This window comes from Rhea pennata, chromosome 5 (assembly GCF_028389875.1).
Source record: "Rhea pennata isolate bPtePen1 chromosome 5, bPtePen1.pri, whole genome shotgun sequence".
NCBI lineage: Eukaryota > Metazoa > Chordata > Aves > Rheiformes > Rheidae > Rhea > Rhea pennata.
Genome location: NC_084667.1, coordinates 33,326,556 through 33,353,950, shown reverse-complemented (window position 1 = coordinate 33,353,950; position 27,395 = coordinate 33,326,556). Strand labels below are relative to the sequence as shown.

Below are 27,395 nucleotides of genomic sequence, written 5' to 3'. Positions count from 1 at the left end.
GATTACAGCATATCTTTTTCCACAAGAAAAATTAGTTTACTACAGAAACTAACTGGTGAACAAAAGCCTTAGGAACGGACTGCTTAGGTGTCTTAGTCCCAACTGCCTTGGTGTTAATTATTATAATATCTAACAAGTAGATTATTTGTGGAAAATTGGCTGTAAATGAGAAAAAGGCCAAGGAACTTTATTAGCATCTTGCTCTGCATGACCCTGGCATATTTTAGTTTAAAAAAATAAACACAATTATTTTTCCTCCAGACATTTTTTATGAAGCATGCTCTTTTATTCCATCTATTAATATAAATGTCACTCAATTTTCCAGCCACATGAAAAAAATTTCTCTCCAAGCAGTATCTAAGGCACATATCTACTCAGATCTGCCTAAGGAGGAGATGCAATGCTAGTTACACTTCATTGGACTAGGCAATTCAGTTCAGAGTAATTACTGTGTTAATCAGTAATCAAAAGTTCAGATTCAAAATATTAAATTATTTACCAAAAATATTACTAGCTTTTACAACAGAGAACATATGACATTGCAAAAAGTCACTGCTACTATAATAGCATTATAGTAATTTATAATTAGATTTTAAATTAAATATAGCATTTTAATACTTGTGATATTGTTTTGTTAGCTACAAGACAAACTCTTGTTTGCTTTGGGTTCAATAATCTATAAGCAATATGTCACAGTTTTTTTTCTTTTTAGTAAAAATATGCTGCTGGAGCTTTTAAGTCTTTTTTTTTTTTTTTCCTAGTGCAGCTTCAGAAACAACTATGATTGATCTTATGTTGCTTTGTGTGCCATGGTTTACACAACTGTATCAATGCATCTACAGTTATAATTGAGGGAAGAAAATCCAAGAACCCAATTCTGTAACTTCTTTACTCATGCACCTCTGTGCATGTGCTCTGTATGCTCTGAATGTGCCTGTCCAACACACAAGTTCCAGGATCAGGGTCCAGATTCAGAGTCAAAAATTTTATCAAAGAAGAATCATAGCTTCATTATTTGTAAATTTAAAAAACCCCACTAATCTGAAAATAAAGAGCTGGCCGAACTGTGACTAAATAGCTCACATATGCTATATCTGTCTATAGCAGTATATATATATATTATTACACTTTTCAGAACTGGTTAAATAATATATATTCAAATGTGTAATTGCTTTTCCATAAAGACAGGACCCCCCCCCCCCCAAAAAAAAAAAACAAAAAAAAACACACGCATTTGAGTGTGTTCAGCTGGAAATCAGGGTCTTTGGGGGCAGGGCCTGAGGGAGTTGTGGTCTCAGGACCGAAGAACAAACGAGTGTAAACCTCTTCTGTGTATCAGTGTGTGTATGGATGCATTACATTATCTGTTATTTTGTGGTGTTTTTTGAATATGTACGTACATATTTCTACAGCTGAGTCTGTGATACCTACTGCTGGGGCTAACAGCTGTGGACAGCTCCTCCATGCGCCCCTCGTTCTGCTCTGAGGGGACCGTTGGTGTTTGAACGGCGGAGGCTCGAGCCGCTCCCGCCCGGCCGTGGCGGGGGGGGAGGGGGAGTCCGCGCCGCCGCTCCCTCAGGGGGCGCCCGCGGCGCCGGCGTTGCCGCGGCAACAGGGCCCCGAGGCGCCAGGTCTCAACGCCCGCCCCCCGGGCGGCCCTCGGGCTCGCGCTTCCTTGGGATTGGCTCGCCGCGGCGCGGCGGGCTCCGCCCACCCCTCCCGCGGCGGCCCGTTCGCCGAGCACGTCCGGGTCAGGCGGCGCGTGCGGGGGGAAGTGGGCGCGCGCGGCGGCCGTTGCGTGCTCGCGGCAGGCGGCAGCTCGGCGGGCAGCGCCGTCGCCATCGCCATCATGTCGCGGGGGTCTATCGAGATCCCGCTGCGGGATACCGATGAGGCGAGTGGGAGCCGGGAGGCGGTGGCGCGGCCTGGTCCCGGGGTGGGGGTGAGGGGAGTGTGCTGCGGGCCGGGGCGCGGGCGTTTGTCGCCGCTGCTCGCTGGGCTGGGAGGAGGGCGAGTATCTCTTCCCCGAGCGGTGCGAGCAGCTGCGGTCAGCGGCATTTCGCTGTGTAGAAAGAAACCCTGCCCGACCGTTCCCGGTGCCTCTCCGTGCAAGGTTTCTCCGCTCCTCAAGCCACAGCTTCCCCGTCCTTGCCCTGTGGTTTGCTGGGGAAGGGGAGCCGCTTGAAGCAGTCAGCCGGGGTCCCTCGGTGCTTCTCTGTTTCGAACATCCGTGTTCCGTGCTTCGAACATCTGCTTCTCTCAGGAGTGAAGGCGCTGTGGGGAACTGTAGCTACTCTTTAGTTTGTGCTTCTGTACCTTAGCCTTGTCCAACTAAATCCCTGCCCGCCCCCCCGACTCTTTTTCAATCTGTACTGATACTTAAACTGCATGTGTTCCTACATCACCATATTGACACTGGTTGGAAACTTGGTCTATACAGTAAAGTTGACTACAGTGTAGTTTTAGCAATGTAATATTCCTGGCTAATTTAAGTAACTGGCACAAAGTAAGATTAAAGAAATTTAAGAGAAATGTTTGGGAATTCACACAATATTAGTAAAGTTTGAAGTTAGCTTACCACAACATATACTGGTGCAAAACCTTTATTAAGTTAAATGGTGAAATGGGGTTATCTGTAGGTTGGAGAATACTTTTTGTGACCATATGTATTAGCTACTTGCCTGTACTTCACCATGAAGTTTCAGTAAAACTGATGTTGTATGTTTTAAATCTTAAAAGGTACTGGTATGTTTTGCTTACTGTAGGTTACATGTGGGAGAGTGTTTTTCTCTGTGACAAGAACTTCTTTCCCAGGTTTTGACACGAGTAATTGAAATTGTTACTGTTCTTCAAGTTATGGGTAGTAGTACTTGGATTTTGAAGTTCTGGATTAATTGCTAAAAATTGCTGTGAAAATAAAACATAAATTTTTCAACTGCCTTTTTAAACTTTCGCACTTTTTTTACTTCTGTTGGCATTGTCTATTTCTCATGAGTAACTATTTTAGTTTATAGCTTGGGATTTGCTACATTTAAAAACACCATTGTCTATCAAACAAGATCTACTGTGCAAGACAAATTCAGACTAAAAACAGTAGTGACAGAACTATTTCCCCTGGTGTGCTCTGATAAGGTGTTAGGTTTTGATTATGAAAAACTTATAAACTGAATTGCTCCAACTCAATCTTTGGAGTAAGTCTCTGCGTTGTTAATGGGGAGACCTGACCAGGTGCAGGTGCACCACTTTCTTGCTCTAAAGTTCACTAGTAACATAAATAACCAATATCAAAGGCAGCATGATTGAGTAGGTAGTGAACTAACAGGTGGTTAAGTTGCATCCCTAGCTATCTCAGTTGAGATGGTTGGGAATATCTGTTCTTTTTTCCACATTTTGCATATCAGATGAGTAGATTGACCTGTGTAATACTTGCAAAATAATGATTGCATGGTGAAAGTTATTGACCCCATTTGCTCATGATGACTGGTGGTTAACATTCAGAAATTTAGTCCACTCTTGAGAATGTTTGTCACTTCAGTAACCTGTTAATTCTCTTGGGCATAAGTATGATTTGACAAATAACTTAAAGACTCTAAGATCAGTCATAGATATTGATTCCTTGATATCTGGTTACTTGAAGAGTCTGATTGTGTCCTGGATCTCTGTGCTACCTGTAGGAAGTGTTTTAGAGATTCAGCACCTCTTAAAGCGACATGGGTACAGTCAAGTTGATTAATTGATTATTAGTTGAACTGCGTAAATTTTGAGCTGAAAGTCTTTGGTGAAAGAAATTGAAATAGCATCTTTGTTTATTCCCCCAGACTGGTATCCTAAACATCAGGTTACCTTTTTTTTATTTTATTTGTGAGAGACTGTCACGTTTGTGTAGAATAAATTAAATCATCATCTCCTCTTTGACAACAACCTTGTTTAAACACAAAGGATTATATATGTTTTGTGCTTTGAGATGTCCAGCATGCTTTGTGCTCAATGGTAAACAGCATTTTTAATGCTTCACAAAAAGTATTGTATATTATGAATATTAAAATATGTATTGTTTGATTCTAGGTTATTGAGCTTGACTTCGATCAGTTACCTGAGGGGGATGAAGTTATAAGTATACTGAAACAGGAACATACTCAACTGCACATATGGATTGCCTTAGCGGTTAGTATATATTCAAATAGTCATTTCTCCTACCTTTTGTGACCAGAAATAACAATTCTGAGCTGGAACTTAATTAGGCTATTATGTCACTGATTCTACATCAGATATTTTTCATTTGCCATATGCACATTAATTTCATCTTTTTCAGTACTGCTTAAGGTTTACTGTGTTATTTTTTTAAGATACGTGGTTCTTCAGTTGTGCTTTTTTTTTATGAAGTGTATAATCAAAGGACAGTATCTGTACTATAAAAGGTATAGTGAAATGCACAAAAAGATTAAGAGAGGAAACCAATTGCTTCTTTGCTTCTATATAATTGTAAAACTTGTGCATATGAAATGAACAATGATATTCACTCATTAGTAAGGGATCGTGGTAGCTTGAGTAATGTTTGTAGAACAGAAATAACCAGCTTTGAGGGATGATCTGAACAGGTCTTTGGAAATGCTGAAAGAAATAAGGAGTTTCCACATTTCTTGTCCTATGTAGCAAAGTACCTTATGCTTTTTTTAGAGCTTTCTAAGTTACAGCTGGTATATCAAATTTGGACTTGCCAAATCTTGATTTATGGTTATGTAATATTACTATTCTCTTTTTACTGATGTTTTAAGTAGCTTAGGAGACCACTATGTTGCTTTTCAGCAGAGAGACTTTTTTTTTTATATATATAGATCGTTTAGCCTAGAGTGCTGGATGTGTTTTCGGTTCTGAATATGTAATATTCCTGTGTGATATTTATTGCTGTTTAGAATAATTTTTAGATTTGGTATCCCATTTTTTCCTGTATGAACTGATACTGCATTTTTGGCAAGAGAACTTATATTTTTTACTGTAGTTAACGTGAAGCTGGATTCTGCGTTCTAACATACATAATTGTCAGTAAAAGAGGTGTAGTCACATAGGAGTAATTAAGCATGTAGGTATGCTACTTTTTCTGTACCAGAAGTTTATAGGATTGTAGTCATCCATAAGAGTGCTCATTGCTTACCTTATCAGTACGAGACCAAAACGTTGCATGAATTCAGAGTTGCTGCTCTAGTAGGCCGCTTGTGTCATTAGCATTAACTGAATAATGAAAGACTATTATTTTTTTGGATAAAAATAACAGAACACTTGTAGAAATAATAAGTTGGGATTACGATAGGGAATTATTTGCTCATATCAGAATCCCTTTTTCTAATTATCCCTGTATTTATGTCCTTTTTGGAAGGAGAAGCTCTTTTACACTTAAAATATCAACTTGATATGTTAGATACTCACTGGAACAATATTCTCTGTTAAAACTGTGTATTTTATAGCTGGAATACTACAAACAAGGAAAAACAGAGGACTTTGTGAAGCTCTTGGAAGCTGCACGCATAGATGGTAACTTGGACTACAGAGACCATGAAAAAGATCAAATGACATGTCTGGATACTCTGGCAGCATACTATGTACAGCAGGCTCGAAAGGAAAAGAACAAAGATAACAAGAAGGAGCTCATTACACAAGCTACCTTGTTGTATACTATGGCTGACAAAATTATCATGTATGATCAGGTAAAAACAAAATATGTATAAATATCCATACTTGTAAATTATTTCTTTTTTTAAGTTTAATTTCAACATATGTTCTCTTGTAAATCTGAAACTTCTTTCTAAAGAAAGCAAGTATTGTATCACTAAAGGGAAGATAGAAACTGCTCAGGCTTCAAAGTCTGATAGTGTAGTACATGTAAATAAATCTTGTGAGTATCTCAAATGCGTGCATTGCTACCAGGAATAATTAATCCTCTAGCTTGGAGGATACGAGTATGTTGGTGACATTTTTTTGGTTAGTGTTTGGTTAGTTTTGGGGAGATTTTATTTATTTTATATTTTTTTTACTTTTTTGATAGATGGCATGTGAATTTTAGAAATCACTTCTTATTTTTGCTTCCTGCTGCAAGAGAAGTAAATTTATCAGAGAAAGCATTACAGCATAACTGGCTAATCTTCCTTGTGGTCTAATCTTCATATTTTACAAAGATAAGTCTAGTGGAAATATGGTTTTTTCCTTCATCTAGAATCACTTGTTGGGAAGAGCCTGTTTCTGCCTTCTAGAAGGTGATAAGATGGACCAAGCTGATGCACAGTTCCATTTTGTGCTCAACCAATCTCCAAATAATATTCCAGCCCTTCTCGGTATGAATTTGTGGTTATTTGTGTGTGTGTGGTTTTTTTTGTTGTTTTTTTTTTTTTAAGAAGGAAAAAAAAAAGGTCTCTCCAGTTGAGTCTGGGAGTGGATTGTGTCTGTAAAAAGGGATGTATATGTAGATAGTGAGGTGAGCAAGGCAATAAAGAAGTATCTGGTTTTGACCAGAAATGTATGCATTTCTGTGTTGCTTGGAGATTACTTTAGATTCAAGAAGTATATATAGGGAGAAAGTCAGAAGAAAATGGAGTCCTAGCCAGCATCTTCTGACATTGCAGACCTAAATTCAGCCTAACATGCCTTGCCCTGATGATACCAATGAAGCTATCTGGTCTGTCTAAGGTGAGGATGTTTTGAGTAGTGAAGGGTCAGAAGTCTGTAACACCAGTATTTCTCTGTGCTCACTAATGAAGCTAGTCTTAGCAAATTTCTTTCTTGTGGACCAGGACAGAAAAAATTAATTCTACTCAGAAAACTGGAAAAATGTAAATTTAACACATATCTATATTTGATTTGTGATACATTTGGCATCATCAAAGACACCAAAATATTTGTAGCTGTCTGAATTTTCATCTTTTTTTAAATTATTTTAATTATAATTTTTGAGCATCAGTACTACACAAATACACAAAATAGTGCTTATCAGCTTCTAATTTATAACCGATTTATTTATAATTTTTATGTTATAAAAGGTAAAGCATGCATTTCCTTCAACAAGAAAGATTACAGAGGAGCCCTTGCCTACTATAAGAAAGCACTGCGCACCAATCCGGGATGTCCAGGTAAGATGGAAAGTGTTTGCTAGTGGAAGGGTTTTTGCAGATTTACTCAAGCCTGAAGCTAGTCTTCATAATTCAAATACTCGAGGGATTTTTTGTGATCTATATCTGTCACAAAATAAACTGAAAGAGTTCAGAAATTTGACTTGTAGTAGTTTGTCATTGCTGGAGGAGGTTGTGTTTGAAGAAATGCTTTACTTTTTTTCCTCATTATTTCATTTTAAAGAGATAATAGCAAATTAGAAGTTGCATGTAAGAGAAATTAAAATTGGATAGAAATAAAAAATGCTGTTTGAGAATGTTGCAGAACCTATCTGTGAAGTTTTGGAATAAGAGTTAAAAAAGCTATGTCATATTGTAATAGCACTAATAACAAAGGAATATGTTTCAAGAATCAAGATGTAAAATCCTACCTATTTTGCAATGCCAAAATCTGAGAAAGCTATCAATAGCAGCTGTAGATGCTAGGCACATTATTAAAAATAATAGAAGTACTTCAGGATACTTCTATAAAGACTATAAATACTCTAAAGTTTCTGGAGAGCTCTGGTATATTTTACCATAATCCTCCTGAAAAATAATTTATTAAGAAGTTAATGCATACTCTGTAATTCTGTAATTTGGTTTAGCATAGGAATCATTGCTGCAGAACTTAATCTAGAAATGTAAGCTTTATTTAAAAAAATAAAAGCTTTCATTCACTCTACACACACACACACACACACACACACACACACACAGGAGAAACTGATGTATAAAAATGTTTCCGTATTCCTAGTCTGTGGGCAGCCTGAAAGAGCAATGCGATGTGAATTGTTTGGATTAGCTCATCTGTATAGGATCATGGAAATTAGAGGAAGATAAATGGAATCAGTTAATCACTTAAGAAGAAATGTCTAGCTGACTTGTTTATTTGCCTGTGTTTTCTGAAGGCTTAGTAGTCTCAGCTGAACTTACCTAAATTTTCAGATCTTTCATACCAGTTTTCTTAATGCCTTTCTCTATTTTTGACTATGTTTCCATAAAGATAATATTCTATTTGTTTGAGTCTTTCAGAGATACAGACCAATGTTCTGGATAGCAGGAAGAAATAAAATCTTTCTAAACTGCTAAGGTTTAATCTGCTGCCAAGTCTATGAGTCTGCTTTTAGAAACAGCAAATTGTTACATGACTTTACAGGCTTTCAAGAAGTATTAAAAACACTGTCTCCACATTAGTTGATGTCCAGAATGTAAAACAGTCATAAAGTTGAAAAATTTGGGATTCTGAATGATGTCATCTTGTTCTCTAGCTGAGGTTCGATTAGGTATGGGCCACTGCTTCGTGAAACTGAACAAGTTGGAAAAAGCTCGCTTGGCGTTCAGCAGGGCTCTGGAGCTAAATTCAAAATGCGTAGGGGCTTTGGTTGGACTGGCTGTTCTGGAACTCAATAATAAAGAGGTGGGTCTGACTTAACTAGAAGCCATACTCACTTCACTTTCTTTTTATATTAAAAGGCAAAATTTTAATGTTTTGAAAAGTACTCCAGTTTTTGAAAGGGGTGATAAATTGTTTCAATCAGTGTCGTTATTGAATGATATTATATATCTATACTTAAGATGTGAGCAGCACACACACTGAATAACTTTCCCTGCTGTTGTTAAAAACCTTCAATTTTCTTGCTTATTGAGATGTTAAGGGCAGAAGACTCATGCTAGGTTAACTATTTTAATTAAAATTAAAACGCTTGCTTAGATGTGTGAATGCATTTCCAATCACTTAAAAAAAATGCTGATTTCAAAATCTTACTCAGATGAGCAGTGTTTAATAGCCAGCCTTACTTAGTCATTTGTGACTCTTTGAAGGCTAGCTGCATCAGTTTGGACTCGGGTGCTCTGAAAGTCCCAAATACTTGGAGACCTCACTCTCAATGGCAGGTCTGTTCTGCAGCTTTAGGAATTCTTGGAAAGAGCATCACACTAGCAGCAAGGGCAGGATAAAAGAGGTAGTCTTATGAGGTTAGTCCTGAGCTTTTAGGGCTTTACAGAACATAAATTCAATACTTACCTGGAAGTTTATATTAAAGCTACCTTGGCACATGTGACACTTTGTTCTTCACTATTTTTTGGTTTACTGGTTTTAACTTGCTGAAATTATAGTAAAGTAGTGATCCTGCCTCCTAGATGTATCACTATATATCATGGCAGAGCTTAGTTGGGATCATAAGGTCTGAGCTAGTGAATCTGAGCTAGCTGGAAAAGTTAATGGGGTGGGGAGGATCTTCAAAGATCCAAGGTGGGAATAGGGGAACCTTTCTTACATAACTGTGTTGCTAAAATGTTGAGTGTGATCTCAGCATTGCTTTCTAGAGAACACATAGCTTTCTAGACGTTCTCTACTAACAAAATATCTTTTAAAAAATAGTTAATTTACAAAATGATGGGGTTTAAAGGAAACTTTAGACTTGCATGAATAATTTGGACAAATGCATTGTGAGTATTAAAACTGCGATCAACTGAAAATATTCTGAAGTGAGGTCTTAATAATTTCATGAGGAAGAAAGTAGTGAAACCTGCTATCTTATGTTTTTTATGAAGTTTTTTGGTGTTTTTGTTTCTTTATTTTTGACTCTTTCAACTAAATTCAAGGGATGAGTTCACTCAGCATCTCTTGGCTTTGGTAGTTAAGCTAATGATAAGAATGATTCAATATTGTTGTGATAACTTTGGAAAAAATATGCCTTTTTAAGATGAAATCATATTTCTAGCTGCCTGAAGGATGACAGTCTCTTGTGTCTAAACATCATAAAACCTTATCTACTCAGTAAGATAGCTTTCTGCTGGTAATGTAATGTAAAGATGTTACATATTACTAGATATCATTTTTGGTGGCAGTGTTGGCAAATAAACACAGATCTAAGGTGACTCGCTTGTGATAAAAATCTCGTACATGTCCCAAATAGCAATTTTTGTATCAGTTACAGATTTGAAATTGTGGTTAAGTCAAGTGTATACCCATGGAAAGCTTCCTTCAAAATGGAAGTTGTTCAGAAGAAAATAACTTGATGTAATACTTTCTATATGTAAACACAGAAAACTTGCTGTATTTTTTCTTAAGTTCTAATAGTTCTTAAATGTCTGAAGAACATGAGAATATTTTCACTTATGTGAAGAATATTTTCACTTCTGTGAAGAAGCCTAAGCCAAATAGTAGCTAGGGAGATTGAACAGTAGAAGGGTGCTTTGCACCCTTGATAGCCTTCCTTTTTAATTATGATCAGTAATGTGATAAATACCAGAGGAGACCAAGTCAAAAAAAATTTTTTTTTTTTCCTAGAAAGTCCTGGCTGGCTTTTCTCCATCGCTGGGCTTCGTCTCCCATTTTCCATCTGTATGAACCATGCAGGGGAAAAAATCTTGTTGCTAAATTTACTTTTTTCTGTGAACCTAGCAAGGAATTTGTCAGAGTTCCTACTGCTGCCTGGACTGAAAAATAGCTTTGAAGATATTGATTAATACAACTGTTAAGATGTTGCTGATGCCTGTCGATCTTTCATCTAGGCTGATTCCATCAAGAATGGTGTCCAGCTCCTTTCTAGGGCTTATACGATTGATCCCAGTAATCCAATGGTGCTGAATCACTTGGCTAATCACTTCTTCTTCAAGAAGGTAAGAGATCTTGAATTTTACATCACATATTTGACAACCTTTGAACAGCAAAGGTTGAATACCTTGTGATTGAAAGGTTGTACTTTGAATGCTGTTAGATTCAGTCTCATTTTGTCAGGCTAAATGGTGTATAATATGGAACTGCTTGTACAACTTGTGTTTCCCAAGAAAGATAGGAAAAGACACACTTAGTTTTTAATTCAAGCTTACCTTGGAGTCCTAAGGGATTTTTCCCCCTCGCCTCAGGTTTTAAAATATGGTACAGAGGAAGGAATAGTAACCAGTAAAACCGTATTTGTTGGTACTAATTTAGTCCACACTGTAGCTAAAGGTTTCTTAAATTCATCAGCTGTCGGTGAATAATAGTATGCTTGGCCATAAATAAGGTGAAGCCATTCAAACTTCATGTGTTTTTTGTTATTCAGGATTATGGTAAAGTCCAACACTTGGCTCTTCATGCTTTCCATAATACAGAAGTTGAAGCAATGCAGGCAGAGAGTTGTTACCAACTGGCTAGGTCTTTTCATGTACAGGTAAGAGGTTTTTAAAAGCCTCATTTGAAAATATGCTAAGATTCTGTGTTACGAAAATGCTTACAGCTCTTAACTATGAAAAAATTAAATGCTACTTTTCTTTATTTCTTTTTAATTAGGAGGATTATGATCAAGCTTTCCAATATTATTATCAGGCTACTCAATTTGCCTCATCCTCTTTTGTACTTCCATTTTTTGGATTGGGTCAAATGTATATTTATCGAGGGGACAAAGAGAATGCATCGCAATGCTTTGAAAAAGTTTTGAAAGCCTATCCTAATAATTATGAGACTATGAAAATCCTTGGATCTCTTTATGCAGCTTCAGAAGACCAGGAGAAACGGGATATTGCAAAGGTGAATGTTAATTCTGACAGCATCTTATTTTTACATCCAAGAATAGAACTTGCTCCTTGAAATCTATCTGTACCATAAGAGGTGTAAAATTCAGGGTAACTTTACTGTAAATACAGAGTTGCTTGTGTGTTGAGATTATTTAGTATTGGTCGTCATTACAGTTACTCTTAACTGTAGAGAGCTACAACTTCTGTTCAGTTCTAGGGCTATTGCTAGGCTCTAGATAAAGGAACTTCAGGAACTTAAACTGCTGCAGCCTCACATTTATATTGGTACTATGAAAAGGGAAGACTTTCCATATATGTACAAATTCTGTGAGAATGATCAGTTAATTAGTGATTTCCTGAGATGCTTGTCATCTTAACTTAAATTGGAAGGACTGTGTTGGTTTTATGTTTTGTTTGTTTTTACTGTAATGTTAGGTAGATAAATGCAACAAATTTTGGATGCTACTATTCAACTTTTCACATCAGTATGTAGTGTTTGCTGCTTCCCTAAAATGTTATACCTGTGTTGCATTCTACAGGAAATACAGTAGTGAGGGAAAAGAAACTAGTACAATTTTTGTGACTAAGCTTTAGTCAGTCATCAGATATTCTGAATATTTTCTTTTGCAGAAGACAATATGGTAAATCTTCCTAGGGTAGAGGCTAAAACCATAGCTCTTTCCTTTTGAGGTTTGTTTTAAGAATTCATGCGTCCACAAAGAGGTGTAATTATTTTCTGCTGTTTCTCAGGGTCATTTGAAGAAAGTGACAGAACAATATCCAGATGATGTGGAAGCATGGATTGAACTAGCACAAATTCTAGAACAGACTGATATACAGGTATTTTTAATATACAGTGAGTGAATTGTATGTGTGCATTTAGTCAGAGTGCATGGAATTTTTCATCTTATTTTCTTTCATCCATGCTCTTTTTCTTTGCAAGGGTGCACTGTCAGCCTATGGAACAGCCACACGCATTCTACAAGAGAAAGTGCAGGCTGATGTCCCACCTGAGATTCTGAATAATGTGGGTGCTCTGCACTTCAGACTCGGAAACCTAGGAGAAGCCAAGGTATGTAGTTATTCAAAGTCTGAATTGAACTTCTTGATCACTCAGTTTTCCTTTAAGAATATTCCGGAGTGCTTTATTCTTTTTTTCTTCTTATGCTTTAGAAATATTTTTTGGCATCACTGGATCGTGCAAAAGCAGAAGCTGAACATGATGAGCATTATTACAATGCTATCTCTGTAACAACGTCCTATAACCTTGCCAGACTGTATGAGGCGATGTGTGAATTTCATGAAGCGGAAAAGCTGTATAAAAACATTTTAAGAGAACATCCTAATTACGTTGATTGTAAGAAGTGTTTGGTATTTTAGTTCAACAGTCCTTAAAATACCAGAGATCTTCACAGTTAGAGTGTTTTCTGATCTCTTTATATCTGTCTTCACCTCTTTTCATGGTAGTTTTGGGGCCTATTTGCCCACCCTACATTTTCTCTTATACTCCAACCTTAAGCCTCCCAAGTATTGGAAATTTATACTGTACTGCAAACTGCTGCAAAACTATCGTGTCTTTATTTGATGCCTTTTCTCCCTTACCCTCTGCCTTTCTCCAAAGCCTTATCACCTTGCAACTCAGGTGCAGTCAAGGTCATCCTCTTGATATGCCCTGCCTCTGTAACTTTACCTGACTGCATCGGTAGAAAAAGAAACGCTGTGGGAGAATGAGTTTATCTCAGACCTTGGCCTTCTTCCAGGGAAGAGCAGCTGTTGAGAGTATTGGTGCAGCTGCTAGGGCACTTTTATTTTTCTTTTCCCCCTCCCTTTCTGCAGGTAGGAAGGGTGAGGGGATGATTTTTCCTCACTCTGTTCTGCTTGTCCCCAAGCCGCTGACCTGTGGTATTTATTGCAAAGGAGAGGAGGTAGTCTTTGCTTAGCAAGCTGCAGCACACAGGGCATGCCCAAATCTAATTATAGCCTTTGCCCTGCTTGTCTACCATGGCCAGTTGCTTAAGCTAACCAATAGTTTTCCTAAGGATTGCAGAGAAGGGAGAGCTGTGTAAGGTGGAGGGAGGAAATTTATGTAACTGATGTATCCTTCTTTCTCTGAGATTCCTCAGTTGTCTGTAACTTCTGAAGCCAGTTAAAAGCTTTTAAAATATTTTATTCTAAAAATTTGCAACTTTTTACATAGTATGTCTTTTTGTGGATAGAATATGAAAGGTGTCTTGATGCTTACTGTCCTGAGCAGATCAAGAAAAAGATTACTTTTGAAATTAATGCATGGCCAATTTTTTTCTTGTTTGAGATGTTTGAACTGTTTCCTGATCCTGATCAATGATATTCTCCCTTCCCCCCCTTCTTCTTCAAGGCTACTTGCGCTTGGGAGCTATGGCTAGAGATAAAGGAAATTTTTATGAGGCTTCTGATTGGTTTAAAGAAGCACTTCAGATAAATCAGGTTTGTAACCCTTTAAGTGTTTTAAGTTGCAACACTTGAAATACAAACTTAACACTTTCATTTTTATTAATCTTGTATTGCAGTTTATTTTGTTTGATCACATCAGCATATGAAGAGAAGTGTAATCTGTTTTGATTTATTTCTTTGTACTTCAAAAAAAAAAAAAAAGCTTCCCCCTCCCTCTGTCCCCAACATTTTGTACTTGAAAAAGTAACCTTGCAAAGGAAAACTGTGCTTTTCAACTTACAGTGAATTTCTGTTCAGGACCATCCAGATGCTTGGTCTCTAATTGGTAATCTTCATTTGGCTAAACAAGAGTGGGGGCCAGGACAGAAGAAATTTGAAAGAATATTGAAACAACCTTCCACACAAAATGATACTTATTCCATGCTGGCTCTTGGCAATGTCTGGTTGCAGACTCTGCATCAACCCACAAGGGACAGAGAAAAGGTAATGTGCATCTTTCTGTAGTGTGTGTGGTTTTATGGTATGCTGTCCTCTACTCAATGCAGTTTCTGTGTTGCCTATTTGGCATGTTATAGTCCAAAAAAATACTGAGTAGATCTTGTAATTACCCAATTACAGAAAGGATCGATTGTTCTATTTCTTTCCGCAGGAAAAGCGCCATCAGGACCGTGCATTAGCAATCTACAAGCAAGTACTCAGAAATGATCCAAAGAATTTATATGCTGCCAATGGCATAGGTGAACATTAGACTTTAATTTTGCTTATGTCTGAGGTTATGATATTCTCATATTTCTTGCTCTAGTTTATACAGTATTGTTTTCTGCAGGACCCGCACATTATTTAGTGAAGTGGATAAAACAGTAGCTTTCATATAACAGCTATGTTGCTCGGCTGTTAATGGGACACTTGATTCAGGCAGTATTCTGTTTCCTTTGGTGGAAATGTGTAGTGTATGAACTTGGAAGTTTGTTCTAAACATATTACTTTCCCTTCAGGAGCTGTCTTGGCGCATAAAGGATATTTCCGTGAAGCTCGTGATGTTTTTGCCCAAGTGAGAGAGGCAACGGCAGATATCAGTGATGTGTGGCTGAATCTGGCACATATCTATGTAGAACAGAAACAGTACATCAGTGCTGTGCAGATGGTAACTTCTCTAAGTTGAACTATATAATACATTGAGTCAGATGGCTTCTGTATGTTTCTCTGCTGTCATTGTCTGCTGCTAAGTTTCTGAATAATACTTTATGAGTTACAAGTCTGTTTCTAATATAGTATTAGTTGTCAAATCTGGATTTAGAAACAAGCTGTCAGATCCGGTAAGCAGTAACAAAGCGCCTACCAGCTTATACTATACGCTTTGTTTTCTGTAGCAGAGTTAACATGTAAGTAGATGAGAATTTTGGTTTTGGAAGGCATTTTTATTTGGAGAGCTTTCAGTCGGTGTAGTTTACTATATGTAATTTACATTTAGATGTTACACGAAGTAAGTAAATGTGATTTGCTACTAGGATTTTTTAATAGCAACGTTTTCTATTTTTGGTTGTGCAAATGATTGCATAAATCTCACACAGTCAGAGCTCTCTGGAAAGCTGACTATGTCATTTCTCTCACTACAGTTAAAATCACAGGATAATTTATGTTATAAGGGGCATCCTAGAGTTTATCCAATTCAACTTAGTCAAGCAGCTAATTTCTAAGTTTGAGTCAATTAAAAATCTGATATATTTCAGTCGACCCAATTAGTTGATCGAAAGCATACAAGTGAGCAGGGGAAAAATTGCATATGTTTGACAGGAAGGAAGCTCAGAACAAAATTGTTTTAGTAAAATTTAATCCACATGGAGGCTCAAAAATGCATAATTCAGAGCATAGGTGAACATTAGACTTTAATTTTGCTTATGTCTGAGGTTATGATATTCTCATATTTCATGCTCTAGTTTATACAGTATTGTTTTCTGCAGGACCTCTTTTTGAGATGGTTATGAGGGAAAGAGAGTGGGCCTTGATATATGATCAAAACCTCAGTATCTGCTATCCTCCACTAAACTACTGTTAAAAGGTTTTGATAGCAGGATTTGCGTCATTCTGTTGTCTGTAAATGGAGCCTGGTATCTTCTTTAACACCTTACATGTTTTTTTGATAAAAAGCCTAATGAAAATCTGTTTTTAGCAATTTTATGAGTAGTGCACAAACAGTGAATTACCATGGGACATTGAGTGTCACTTTTAACTGTGATTTTTCAGGAAAATATTGTATTCCTTGGCTAATATGTTTAAATAAAGCTGTTACAAGAAAAAGGTTTAGTCACCTGAGGCATTTTATTGTGTAACAGAACCCCGAGAACAGTCAGTATAGGCCACAATCTGAAATACAACATACTGGATTCAAAGGAGAGATTAAATGAATTTAATTGTCTAGTTTACTGCAGTCACAACAATTACTCCAGTGAGTTCTCTACTATAAGGCATACAAACTGGAGGCAGAGTTGTCCTAAATATGAAATCTTCGAAGGTGAGTGACCTTTGAAGGTCACTGTACATCTGTAGCGCATACAGTCCAGGAGTAGTGACAGGCATTATGGTACAGTTCCTGCATTTTGAAATGAAATTAAAAGTTGCTTTGTATTTCTTCTTATTTTGGAGGTTTGGAAAGGATGAAAGATTTCTTGAGAAAAGAATATGACAAACAAAAAGAGATTGTTACTGAAAAGTGTAAGCATCATGACCATGTTAAGCTTAAATTCTAAGCTTATTAAACCTATAGAAATTAGTGTTCTTGAGCACTTCAGAAGAGCTAGTTATCCGTTGGCATGCCAAATTACTCAGCTTAGTGGTCAGAACTAATTTGACATTGAGTTACTTTACATGTGTGTGTGTGTTTTCTTTTCCTTTCTCTCTCTCTTTTTTTTTTTTTTTTTAACTAGTTGCATCGAATGTCATACTGTAGAGAATAGTGTGAGCTCTGAAATGAGCTTGCCTAGTGTTCTTTGTTATGCTAAATGGCACTTGCAGAGTATCTTGCTTTTTATTTAAAGATCTAGAGAGCCTTCTGGAGCCAGTTCTCAGAAAAAATCAGGTACTTGGAATGGAATAGCAGGTTTTTTTTAAGCAGTAATACTTTCCAGGAATAGAAGAATTTACCTGAGTTAGCTATAAAATAATTAAAATAATAACTGATCATTGTCAACCTCTTAATTTGATTTCTCCATTTCAGTATGAAAACTGCCTCAGAAAGTTCTATAAGCATCAAAACACAGAAGTGCTGTTGTATTTGGCCCGGGCCCTCTTCAAATGTGGAAAATTACAGGAATGCAAACAAACTTTGTTGAAGGTATGAATATATAACATCATGTATTGCAAAATAGAATTACTTTAAGTTGATGCACATTTCTGTGTCTGTTTCTGTACAGTAGTCTGTAATTGCAGCAATGGTGCTTACTGTCTGTAGGTCACAACAGTATACTTGTATGGGACATTGTAGCGTATCTTTAAAATGTTCTTTTCATTAACAGGCCAGACATGTAGCGCCAAGTGATACAGTCCTCATGTTTAATGTGGCTTTAGTGCTGCAAAGACTAGCTACCTCTGTCCTGAAAGATGAAAAAAGTAATCTAAAGGAGGTTCTTAATGCTGTGAAAGAACTGGAGTTAGCTCACAGGTAAAACTGTCTTATTTCTAATCATTATATTCTCGGTATTTTCTTATAGTAAAGTGTGCAGTGTTAAGTCCTAAATTCTGATTAGAAGAGTGATTGTCTCTTATGAAACATTGTGTTTAATTCTGTAATTCCTAATGGTATAACAAAGACTGGACCTCACAAAATATTCAGACCTTTCTCCAGAGCCAGTTTTATTTGGCCAAGTGGCCCATACATGTTTCCTGAAGGGTTCTGTATTGTTATGACCTTGAAAGGTCATAGTTGGAGAAAATGTTGTAAATACTCTCCTAATCTAAAATGTTCATTTTTTGTGAAGCTGTCTTTCAAAACAGTCTTAACTTGAATCTCAAATCTGCTTGTTTCATGTACAAGCCTGGTTGATGACTATTAATTCTTGAAAACTAACTGTGCATTCTAGTAGGCAAGCAAAGCCTAAGCACCCTCAAAACTTTTGAACTGAAACTGTTTCTTAAGCTTGTTCAAAATCTGTTAGTTCTCTTAAAAACAAGAAAATTATCTTTTATGGGAAGAAAACAAGCAGTTTCATCTAGTCAAATTGTCACAGTCTTGAACAGAAGTTTTTCCTTATCCTAGCACTTTCAAGTCTTAATCCTACTCTTAAGTAACATTGATGTAGTTGATGCGTGCTTATGCGTTCTGAGCTGTGCTCTTATATCCAGGAGAGATGTTATCTTTCAAATATTTATAGTGCCGGGAATTATACGACCTGAGATCAGCTCTTCATTTTCTTTGGCACTGGTTGGTACTACATTGTAGTATTGACCAAAACACATCTTTGGTGCAAAGGTGTTTAAGTTATTTTTTTCAATGAAAAAAAAAAAGTCTTTCATACAATTGAGCACTTTACAGATCTAGTGCTGTGTGTAATGCAGATTATACATTCAACAACAAATTTTAACTTACAAGTTCAATTAGAAGCTTGTCACTTACCTTGAGAAAATGGCATGAAAGTTTTGTATTTGGTACCCATTTACTGAGCGTTCAGATATCTGTCCTATTTAACTTTTGGAAAATATTTTCTGTAAGCGAAAAGTTGAGGGAGGAGTTGTTTCCTTTAGGTGCTCAAGAATTTGAGTTCAGTGTAGCACAAAAACATTTCTATTAAAAATCTTTCTGTGTTGGAATGTGGGAAGAAACTGTGGCAACCTTCAAATAGTTGGGAGATCCTTTTCCTGTAAACAGATTGGAGAAACTAATTTTAAAACATGGATTGTCCTAGCTTATCTGCCTGCTTGGAGGTATATTGTATCTGCAAGGGCCTGTAGAGTAGGTTAAGGCATTTGTTCTGGAAGAATTTAAAAAATAACTTCGTTTCTTTGCCTTCTTATGCTGATCTCAAGTATTTAAGCTGTGATAGATTCAGAATAAATCTAATGGGGTAGCAGTCTACTTACTGCAAGGAACCAGTGCATCAAGGAGTAGAACTCCTGTCTGTTGTCAGCAGAGGCTTTGAGGATTAGACTGTGCAAAGAGAAGAATCTGAATTTGGTAACCAGTCTTTTCTGGGTCCTTACTAAGTTTGTTAGGAGTAGATAGAGAAAGTTTTCAGAAATTCCTTTGCTAGACCTCTATTTTTGAGCTCCAACTTCCAGTTATGAGGATTACAGTATATGGAAGTGACTAATGTTTTTGTTAGTACTGCAGCACTTGTGCAAAAACTTTTGTATTATAGATAATGCGCTGAAACCTACTAAATCAGACAACTTATTTAAACTAACTGTTAAATTACACAGCATTTCTGTATAATTTAACCAAACATCTGCCTAGCCAGTAGTTTGCTGGATGTACTATTGTTTCTTGCTTAATTCTAACTCTGTTAAACTGTTTACCACATGATGAAACTGACCTGTATAATTATTAAATTCTTTTATATTGAGATAAATTCTGAAGAGACTTCAGAGATTTCATCCTGATATTTCTGGGTTATTGTTCACTTCTAGAGTGAGGTTCCCTCTTCTGTTGAGTTTTGGAGGATTTTTTCTTTTAACTCAGATATAAATGCTTAATTTTGAGACAGAATTATAATAAATATGTGGATAATGCCAGTTCTGTTTGATTTTTATTTGTTGTTTTCCACCAGGTACTTCAGTTATCTAAGTAAAGTAGGTGATAAAATGAGATTTGATTTAGCGCTTGCTGCTACGGAAGCCAGGTAAATAAAATAATAATAAAAAACCCTAATCATTCAGATTTCAAGTGGAATATTCTTATTTTATTCTTCCCCAATAAAACTCGAAGTATAGTGTCTGCCATCAGATAGAGTCAGCAAAACTTCAGCTGCTTAATAGCAAATCTTCTGTTAAAGGGAGTGAGACAAAATTTATTTAAAGAGCTTTTCTAACTCCTGCTGGTTTGGCTTTAAATATAAAATCTAAGAACAGATGTACTTTTACTGAGATTTGTGGTAGCTCATAGGGGACTAGAGGGGGTCAGTTATCTGAAGCTCAGAAAAATTGTTATACAGAATTTAGTCTGCTTTAACTTTTGCTCAGGGCAGGTAACCTGTTTATACACCAGCCTGTTTAAATAAGTTGCCTTGTGAGCTTATCTTGTACCTAGATTTTTCGCTCAATGCATGCTATTTTATTTATAGCACGCTCTTAAATCTTAAGTTTTCCATAATCATATACAAGTAACACCTACTGGCAATAATGTACTATACATCTTAAATGATTATCTTTAAAATCACTTTGTATTGAGAAGAATCTTAGTATTAAAAGAAATGTCATTGTAACATCAACTCAGAAAGGATTATTGAAAGCGCCTTGTTTAATATTCCATGAGACTTGAGCGCTTTATGCAACCTTAGCACCTATGTAGATAGGTTTATTTGGATGGAATAGCTGCCTTTCTGATCAGGTTTACTAGTAAGTTCTGATTAGATTGTCCTTATTAATCATATTTCTGAAGCTGTCCAGATGAGTTGAGATAAATCCTCTTACGTGTAAAAGTTTTTATGTATGTGAATTGGCTAAATGTAAAAAGAAAAGAATGTGTTCAGAAAAAGTACATCGCAATTTAAAGATAAATTAACTTACTAGAGGGTGCTTTAGTTTGCTCAAAAAAATCTGTAGTATTCTAATCTTCAATTATACTATTTCAGGTAGCCTGTTTTTGTCACTAGTGTGAACATGTAGTGTTGGGATACCTGCCTTTTATAAAACTGTTTTGCCTTGTAGTATGTGCATGCCATCTTCCTTTACTTGAAAACATTGAATCTCGTAGGCAATGTTCTGACTTACTGAGCCAAGCCCAGTATCATGTGGCTCGGGCACGCAAACAGGATGAAGAAGAGAGAGAACTGCGTGCCAAGCAAGAGCAAGAAAAGGAGCTGCTTCGCCAAAAACTACTTAAAGAGCAGGTTTTACTCAGTTGCATTATACATTCATGTTTTTAAACGAAGTATGTGTGTGCCGCTATTGTTCTGTGATGGTACCTGACGTTACTGATAAAATACCTAGCAGTCATATTTCTTGGATATAAGAAGTATTGGCAGAAAATATTCTATCTGATAGGTAGTATTCATTCTTTCTTCCATGTAGCCTTATTTCATTTTTATTTTATTTTTTATGAGATAAAATCTGTGCCACTGGAAGATCTGTCATTAGACTTCTGTACTAGCAGGCTAGAGGAAGAAGCACTTGGTGCAACTCAGAACAGTTCTTCAGATCTTTTACCTACTTCAGCATAGGCTAGTAGAGAACTTTTTTGCTGTGTGTGGGCATTTTGCTCTAACATAAACTTCCAAAAGTTGTTTTTCCATTTTTTTGACAATAAATAATTTACATGCCTGAAATTACAATCCTAGAGACGCTATAAATACAGTAGTAATAATTAGTTTTTTTTCTCTGTTTCAGGAGGAGAAGCGCCTAAGAGAAAAAGAAGAACAGAAGAAACTTCTGGAACAAAGAGCTCAATATGTGGAGAAGACGAAGAATATTCTGATGTTCACTGGCGAAGTAGAAGGATCAAAGGAGAAAAAACGTGGTGGTGGTGGAGGAAGGGTAAAACAAATTACTGTTATCATAATTTTTCATTTCTTCCTTCTTGCTGTCTTCATTTTCCCATTTTGGATAGTATCTCTGGAAGTAACATAAGCTAGGAATTTCAAGCCCCTCAGCTTCACTTTGTGAAATCGCACAGATAAGATATTCAAATGTAAAAATTGGAAGCTAACCCTTAAAGATTCCAAACAAGGTGGCATTACCGCAATCTGTTTTACTCAGTTTTTCAAATAAGGAGTTTTTTTTTTATGTTCATTTTGTAATTGATGTTTTGATAACAGTCTAGAGATCATGGGAAAATTAGCACGCAGTGGTCTGTATTTTCACATCTTATAAAATGTGTTGAGATAAATCTATTTCGACTTGTTTTCTTGTAGCTTTTACGGGAATGTGAATAATAGGCTATATTGTGGGACTTCAATTTATTACAGCGTTCCAAAAAAGGAGCAGGGGAATTCGATGAGTTTGTCAATGATGACAGCGATGAAGATCTACCCATGTCTCGAAAGAAAAAGAAGAGGAAGGGCAGTGGTAGTGAACAAGATGGGGAAGAAGAGGAAGGAGAGAGAAAGAAGAAGAAGAGGAGAAGGTAACTGATGCATTAGACTTTCCAGATAAATAGTATGACTTTTTCTTTTTTTTTTTTCCTAATGCAGTCTTTCGTAAGAGCATAAAAACGAGCAGTTGATAAGCTCACATGAATAAATGTTATAATGTGCACGTATAAATAAAAATTAAATAGGTCCTATGCAAGAAGAGTATGAATAACACTTGATTAACTAGCTGTTTCTTGAGATAATGATAAATGTCAAAAGTTTTCTTGCAATGATATGCTTTACATGTTATAAAACATGACTCTGTTTAAGACCTCAGAAAGCGGATGAGGGGAGTGATGATGAAGAACATGAAAACGGTCCAAGACCAAAAAAACGACGTCCACCGAAAGCAGAGAAGAAAAAGGCTGTAAGTTAAACACTAAATGATGATTTTCTAAATGTGTATTTGGACTTCAGCATTATACTATTTGAGAGTTATTCATTAACGTTGATATTTACGACAAAACCTCTTTTAGCAAACTGCCTTTGGGCTTATTTTTGTCCTCCCCTCTCGCTGTAGCTGTTTTAAGGAGGAAAAGGATGTTTCTGAAGCCATCCACAAAAAGTAATAGTAAATGTTAAATTTTGATCAAATTACTTTAAAGCAACTGTTAAAAGCATGCCTAATTTTCTGCATCTGTCCCTACCTTTGGCCTCTCTACCTTAACCAGCCACATGAACAAGCAACCCTTTATGATATTTTTTTCCCCCTCCCCTCCCTTCACAGCCCAAGCCAGAGCGTCTGCCTCCTTCAATGAAAGGAAAAATCAAATCAAAAGCCATAATTTCATCGAGTGATGATTCTTCTGATGAGGATAAACTCAAAATTGCTGATGAAGGGTATGAGCATCCTTTTTTTTTTTTTTTTTTTTTTTTTTAAAAAAAAACTTTGACATACTAAAGTGTCAGTGCACACATGCAAGAGAAACTATGGTGTTGTCTTCCGTGCATTTGAAATCCTGTTCATAATTAAGGAAGCATATGCAATCTTGGTGCCCAGTCTGAACAGAATGATCTTAAGTATATTAAGCAGCTTCGTCATGCTGGTGCAATATTAAGAATTTACTTGATAAGAATTTCTTCAATCTACATATGCTGTGACTTTCTCAACTTGCCGACCTGATAAATTCTTCTCAGGAATTTAAGTTATTAAGTTATTATCTCACTATTTAAGTTATTGTTAAAAAAATCAGCAGTTGCTGTAGTTTGAAATGCTGTACCATGGAAACAAAGCATGAGCTTCTTTAGTCTTGGTCATAAAGAGTCACTTTTGTATCTTTCCAATATTGTTTGGACTGAAGCCTCTCCCTCTTATGTTTAAAAGATGTCATACTGTAATCATGCTCTTGATCCCATGTTCAATCTTTTCCTTTACCTGATAGTCCATATGGTCTTGCCAAATCATTCTGATTACCATTATCATTTTAATAATGCTAGCATTACTGAAATCCTGGTGTCTCATTTTATCTTTAAGCAAGGTATATCATCTTTTAATATAGGATACTTTTTTTTTCTCTCTCTCCTTTTTTTCCCCTTTATTTCTCCGCCTACAGACATGCCAGGATTAGCAACAGTGATTCAGAAGATGGGGAACAGCAACACAGCAAACGCATTGTTTCTGACAGTGATTCTGATAACAGAAACAAATCCAGTAGTGAGCCAGGTAGCCCGAGAAGGTCCAGCGTCCACCCGTCCGATGAAGATTCTGACAGTGACAGGTCAGCCAGAAAAAGGAGGCGGTCAGATTCGGAACAGTCTGACAATGAGTCTGTGCAGTCAGGGAGAAGCCGTTCTGGTGGTTCAGAAAATGAATCTCGCCCAGCTTCTCGCAGTGCTGACTCGGACAGGGATTCTGAGAGAGGATCTGACAATGAGGGTTCTGGTAGGGGATCTGGCAATGAGTCTGAACCAGAAGGATCCAACAATGATGGGTCCGAAGGTGGCTCAGATGACAGTGATTAGATCTAAATCACAGACCATCTTTTTAAAGTGTTCATGTAAATATATTTCAGTTATAGGGAAAATCCAACTTTTATATTTGAAAACTGTGATTTAAAAAAATTAATGTTTTAGTAAACTGTTGTGAAACCTTCTTCCAGTGATTCTTTCTATCAGTAATTAATGGATATTTCTAAGTTGGCTTATGGTGTAGTCTTAAATTGAAACCGTTGTAGATGAAGAACAGAAACCCTATACTATAATCAGCATACCAAGGATAGAATGCATGTAAAAACTATGGAACATTATATCTTTGTTTAGATGGTGCCAGTATGGCTAAAATTTGTGTGTTCTGTGTTTATACATGCAAAAAAAAGCATAGGTAGATCTTCAAAAATGTGTTACCAGATGGTACAAATATCTTTGAGTATTTATATTCTGAATAAAGATCAGTAGGGAGGGTTTTTTTTCTATTAAAGAATAGATTTACCATGATACACAACTCCTTATGTTTTCAAGACTTTGTTCTTTTTCCTCTGTTCTAGTGCTAAATCAGGTAAGAAGATGCAAATATTAAAGAAATTTTTAAAGTAACAAACAATACAGATGTAAATAAAATATTTAAATTGGCAGGTAAAAAAAATGTAGAGAACTTGATATTACTTGATAAAGCTGCCAATGTCGCAATAAACTATTACCACTCATTTGCTTTGAGTGATTTATTTTACTCCTTAAAAAATGTAAGCAGAAAACCTGAAAATGTTAAACTTGGCAAAGGGATGTGTTTTGAGTAAGTAATTTGAATTTGATTTTTAGTTTCATACATGTCTGTTGGAATTAAGTCCTTTCACATTATGCATTCATGAACAAAATCAATTGCTTATTTGTTGCAGACAGATTTGCGATTTTATTGCAGACTCTAATGATTAAGTCCAATATAAGCTAAGCATTTGCTTGGAGATCATGGAGATGTGGCTAGTGTATTGCTACTGTTGTTTAATAGACTATATAGCCAAAATCATGCTCTTCTGTTTTTAAAAGGTCTAGATAGTACTCCTGATACTAACTGAAAAATGTTTCCCATGCTGCTATTTTTGGTTTGTTGTGAGCTTTAGCTGCTCTCTTTGTGTATATTTTGTCATATGTTTATGGGCTGTTGGTAACCATAGCAGACAAGTAGAATGTAAAACAGTTGAGACATCTTTTTCCTGGCTCAGTTTGGTCTCAAGCACATGTATGCGGTCTTACCTAAAACTTACATGCTTGGTAACATCAAGAGTAGGAGAATAGAGCAATCTGTATTAAAGCAAACCTGAATGTTCAGTAGTCCTGTTGTTGATGACACAGGCATTTAGGTAGAAGACTTGCCACATGGTAAGACTGGAACTGAAGTAGCTTTGAAAGCACATGCTTGAGGAACATCTGTGGCCATTGTAGGAAATCATGCTTTTACCAAGAAAGTTTGTCATCAGCTGGGTGCTCGTCTCCATTAGAATCCTAGAATCCAAAGGCAGCAGCGGATAGATTAGGTCTGTACTCTTGATGCCAAACTACTACTTGACTTTTGAAGCTGTGAAGTGCAAGGAAGTGAATGGAACTAAAGAAAAATAACACTGGCAAGGTGAAACAAATGGAGCATTAGTAGCACTGGCAAACATATGAGAATTATCAGCTTTTGACAGCAGGAAAGAAAACGTATACCAGTTACAGAACTCAGCGTGTCCTTATATGGGATCTTAAAAACTTACCTCTGCCTCAAATACATCTTCACTTTCATAGCCTTTGCTACATGTTGCAGATTGTGTCTTCCTTATGAAAGCATGAGTGTGATTCTGAATGTCTTGGCATTCATGGGTATACACTGTGTATAGCAAAGAAAATATCTTTTTGTAAAAGGAGTTAGGTCTCTAGAAAAAATAGTCTTTGACTGAGAGAGTCTTCACAGCTGATTTCCAATTGGAGAGAAGTATGCTTACTCACTGAAGGAAAAGGAGTTTCTATGTTACGAATGTTTTCTGAGGAGGAACAACATTTTTTTCCACTGTCAGGAGTGGTTATGACTTGAAAATGTCCTTGAAATGTGTAATATGTAAGCTGTGAACCTAAACAACCCCTGTAATCAGCCAAAAGAGAAGGAGAGACAACTTTCATTTTTACTTTCATTTGGTTTGAGAGGGGTTAATGGGAGAACTGAGGTTATATCAAAAATCACATGCTCTCTGTAATTGGAGACAAAGCTGTGTTTTAGCTTAATTCATATTTTCTAGTGTTTGTTTTGTGAAAGTTGAGTGAGGAATAATCTTGCTCTCATCCCATTGTGGCTGCATTCTTTCCCTTCTGAAACAGGCAATTAGTATGTAGCTATTACACTCCTTTATTTATAGTCATTTATTCCAGAATAAAATGCTTGGAATTAGAAGTATAATACTGCATTGCTATAGGAGAAAGGCAAGTGTTCTCTTCCTAGTTTCCATAGTGCTTCCACTAATGGGTTACATGATTGTACGAAAAGAGCGCTTTCTTTTGAGCTCTGTGCTGTAGCATTTTGCTCTCCTCATGTTTCAGCGTAGTTTCTGTACGATACAGTGAAAGAGGATCTGGGTACACTTCACATTTTGCAAGTGATTGATAGAATGTCTATCTTGATCCTAGAATTCTAGACTAGGCCCTTCACAGAACAAATAATTCAAGTGTAATTCAAGATGAAATAAGTGGCTAAACTGTTGTACATTGTTAATCCTCCCGCTGAAGTTTTTCTGGAGCTGCTTTCCATTTCACTATCTGGTGGGAAGAGGTAACTGTCAATTCTAAATATCAAGCTCTTTACACACTGCTATGTGTAAATTGATTCATTCTCTTTCTAAATATGTATTTAACTCTGCAAGCAACAGCAGTCTATCAACATAGAAGAAAGATGCAGACATATATTGGAACATGCTGCCATGAAGTGCTTTGGACAATGAAAGACCTATGCTTGGAGCACTTCAATTAAAATTATACCAATTGTTTTCATAAAGTAGAGTCTCTTTCTGGGAATAAGTTGTTTTTGCATTAAATTTTTCACTGTTTAAAGCAAGGGAAGACTGATTCTTTAAGAGCTTAACTGGGA

At 36.5% G+C, this 27,395-nt stretch overlaps 1 protein-coding gene across 2 annotated transcripts; it reads left to right on the top strand.

The window, feature by feature from the left end:
- Positions 1–1,760: 1,760 nt before the first annotated feature.
- On the top strand, positions 1,761–24,992 carry CTR9 (CTR9 homolog, Paf1/RNA polymerase II complex component). Of its 2 annotated transcripts, XM_062577622.1 has the most exons (25): positions 1,761–1,894; positions 4,066–4,164; positions 5,463–5,702; positions 6,209–6,326; positions 7,029–7,118; positions 8,408–8,556; positions 10,656–10,763; positions 11,189–11,296; positions 11,416–11,652; positions 12,390–12,479; positions 12,583–12,711; positions 12,813–12,996; positions 14,014–14,102; positions 14,367–14,552; positions 14,719–14,806; positions 15,065–15,213; positions 17,284–17,400; positions 17,582–17,727; positions 19,829–19,900; positions 20,974–21,109; positions 21,606–21,752; positions 22,184–22,341; positions 22,619–22,715; positions 23,076–23,188; positions 23,902–24,992. In XM_062577622.1, exons 1-25 carry the CDS (start codon positions 1,850–1,852, stop codon positions 24,308–24,310), a joined length of 3,504 nt encoding a protein of 1,167 aa, XP_062433606.1. In that variant the 5' UTR covers positions 1,761–1,849; the 3' UTR covers positions 24,311–24,992. The 2 variants fall into 2 exon arrangements, with proteins under 2 accessions (XP_062433606.1, XP_062433607.1); XM_062577623.1 differs by lacking the exons at positions 1,761–1,894; positions 4,066–4,164; positions 8,408–8,556 and having other exon boundaries at positions 5,613–5,702.
- The last annotated feature ends 2,403 nt before the right edge of the window (positions 24,993–27,395 follow it).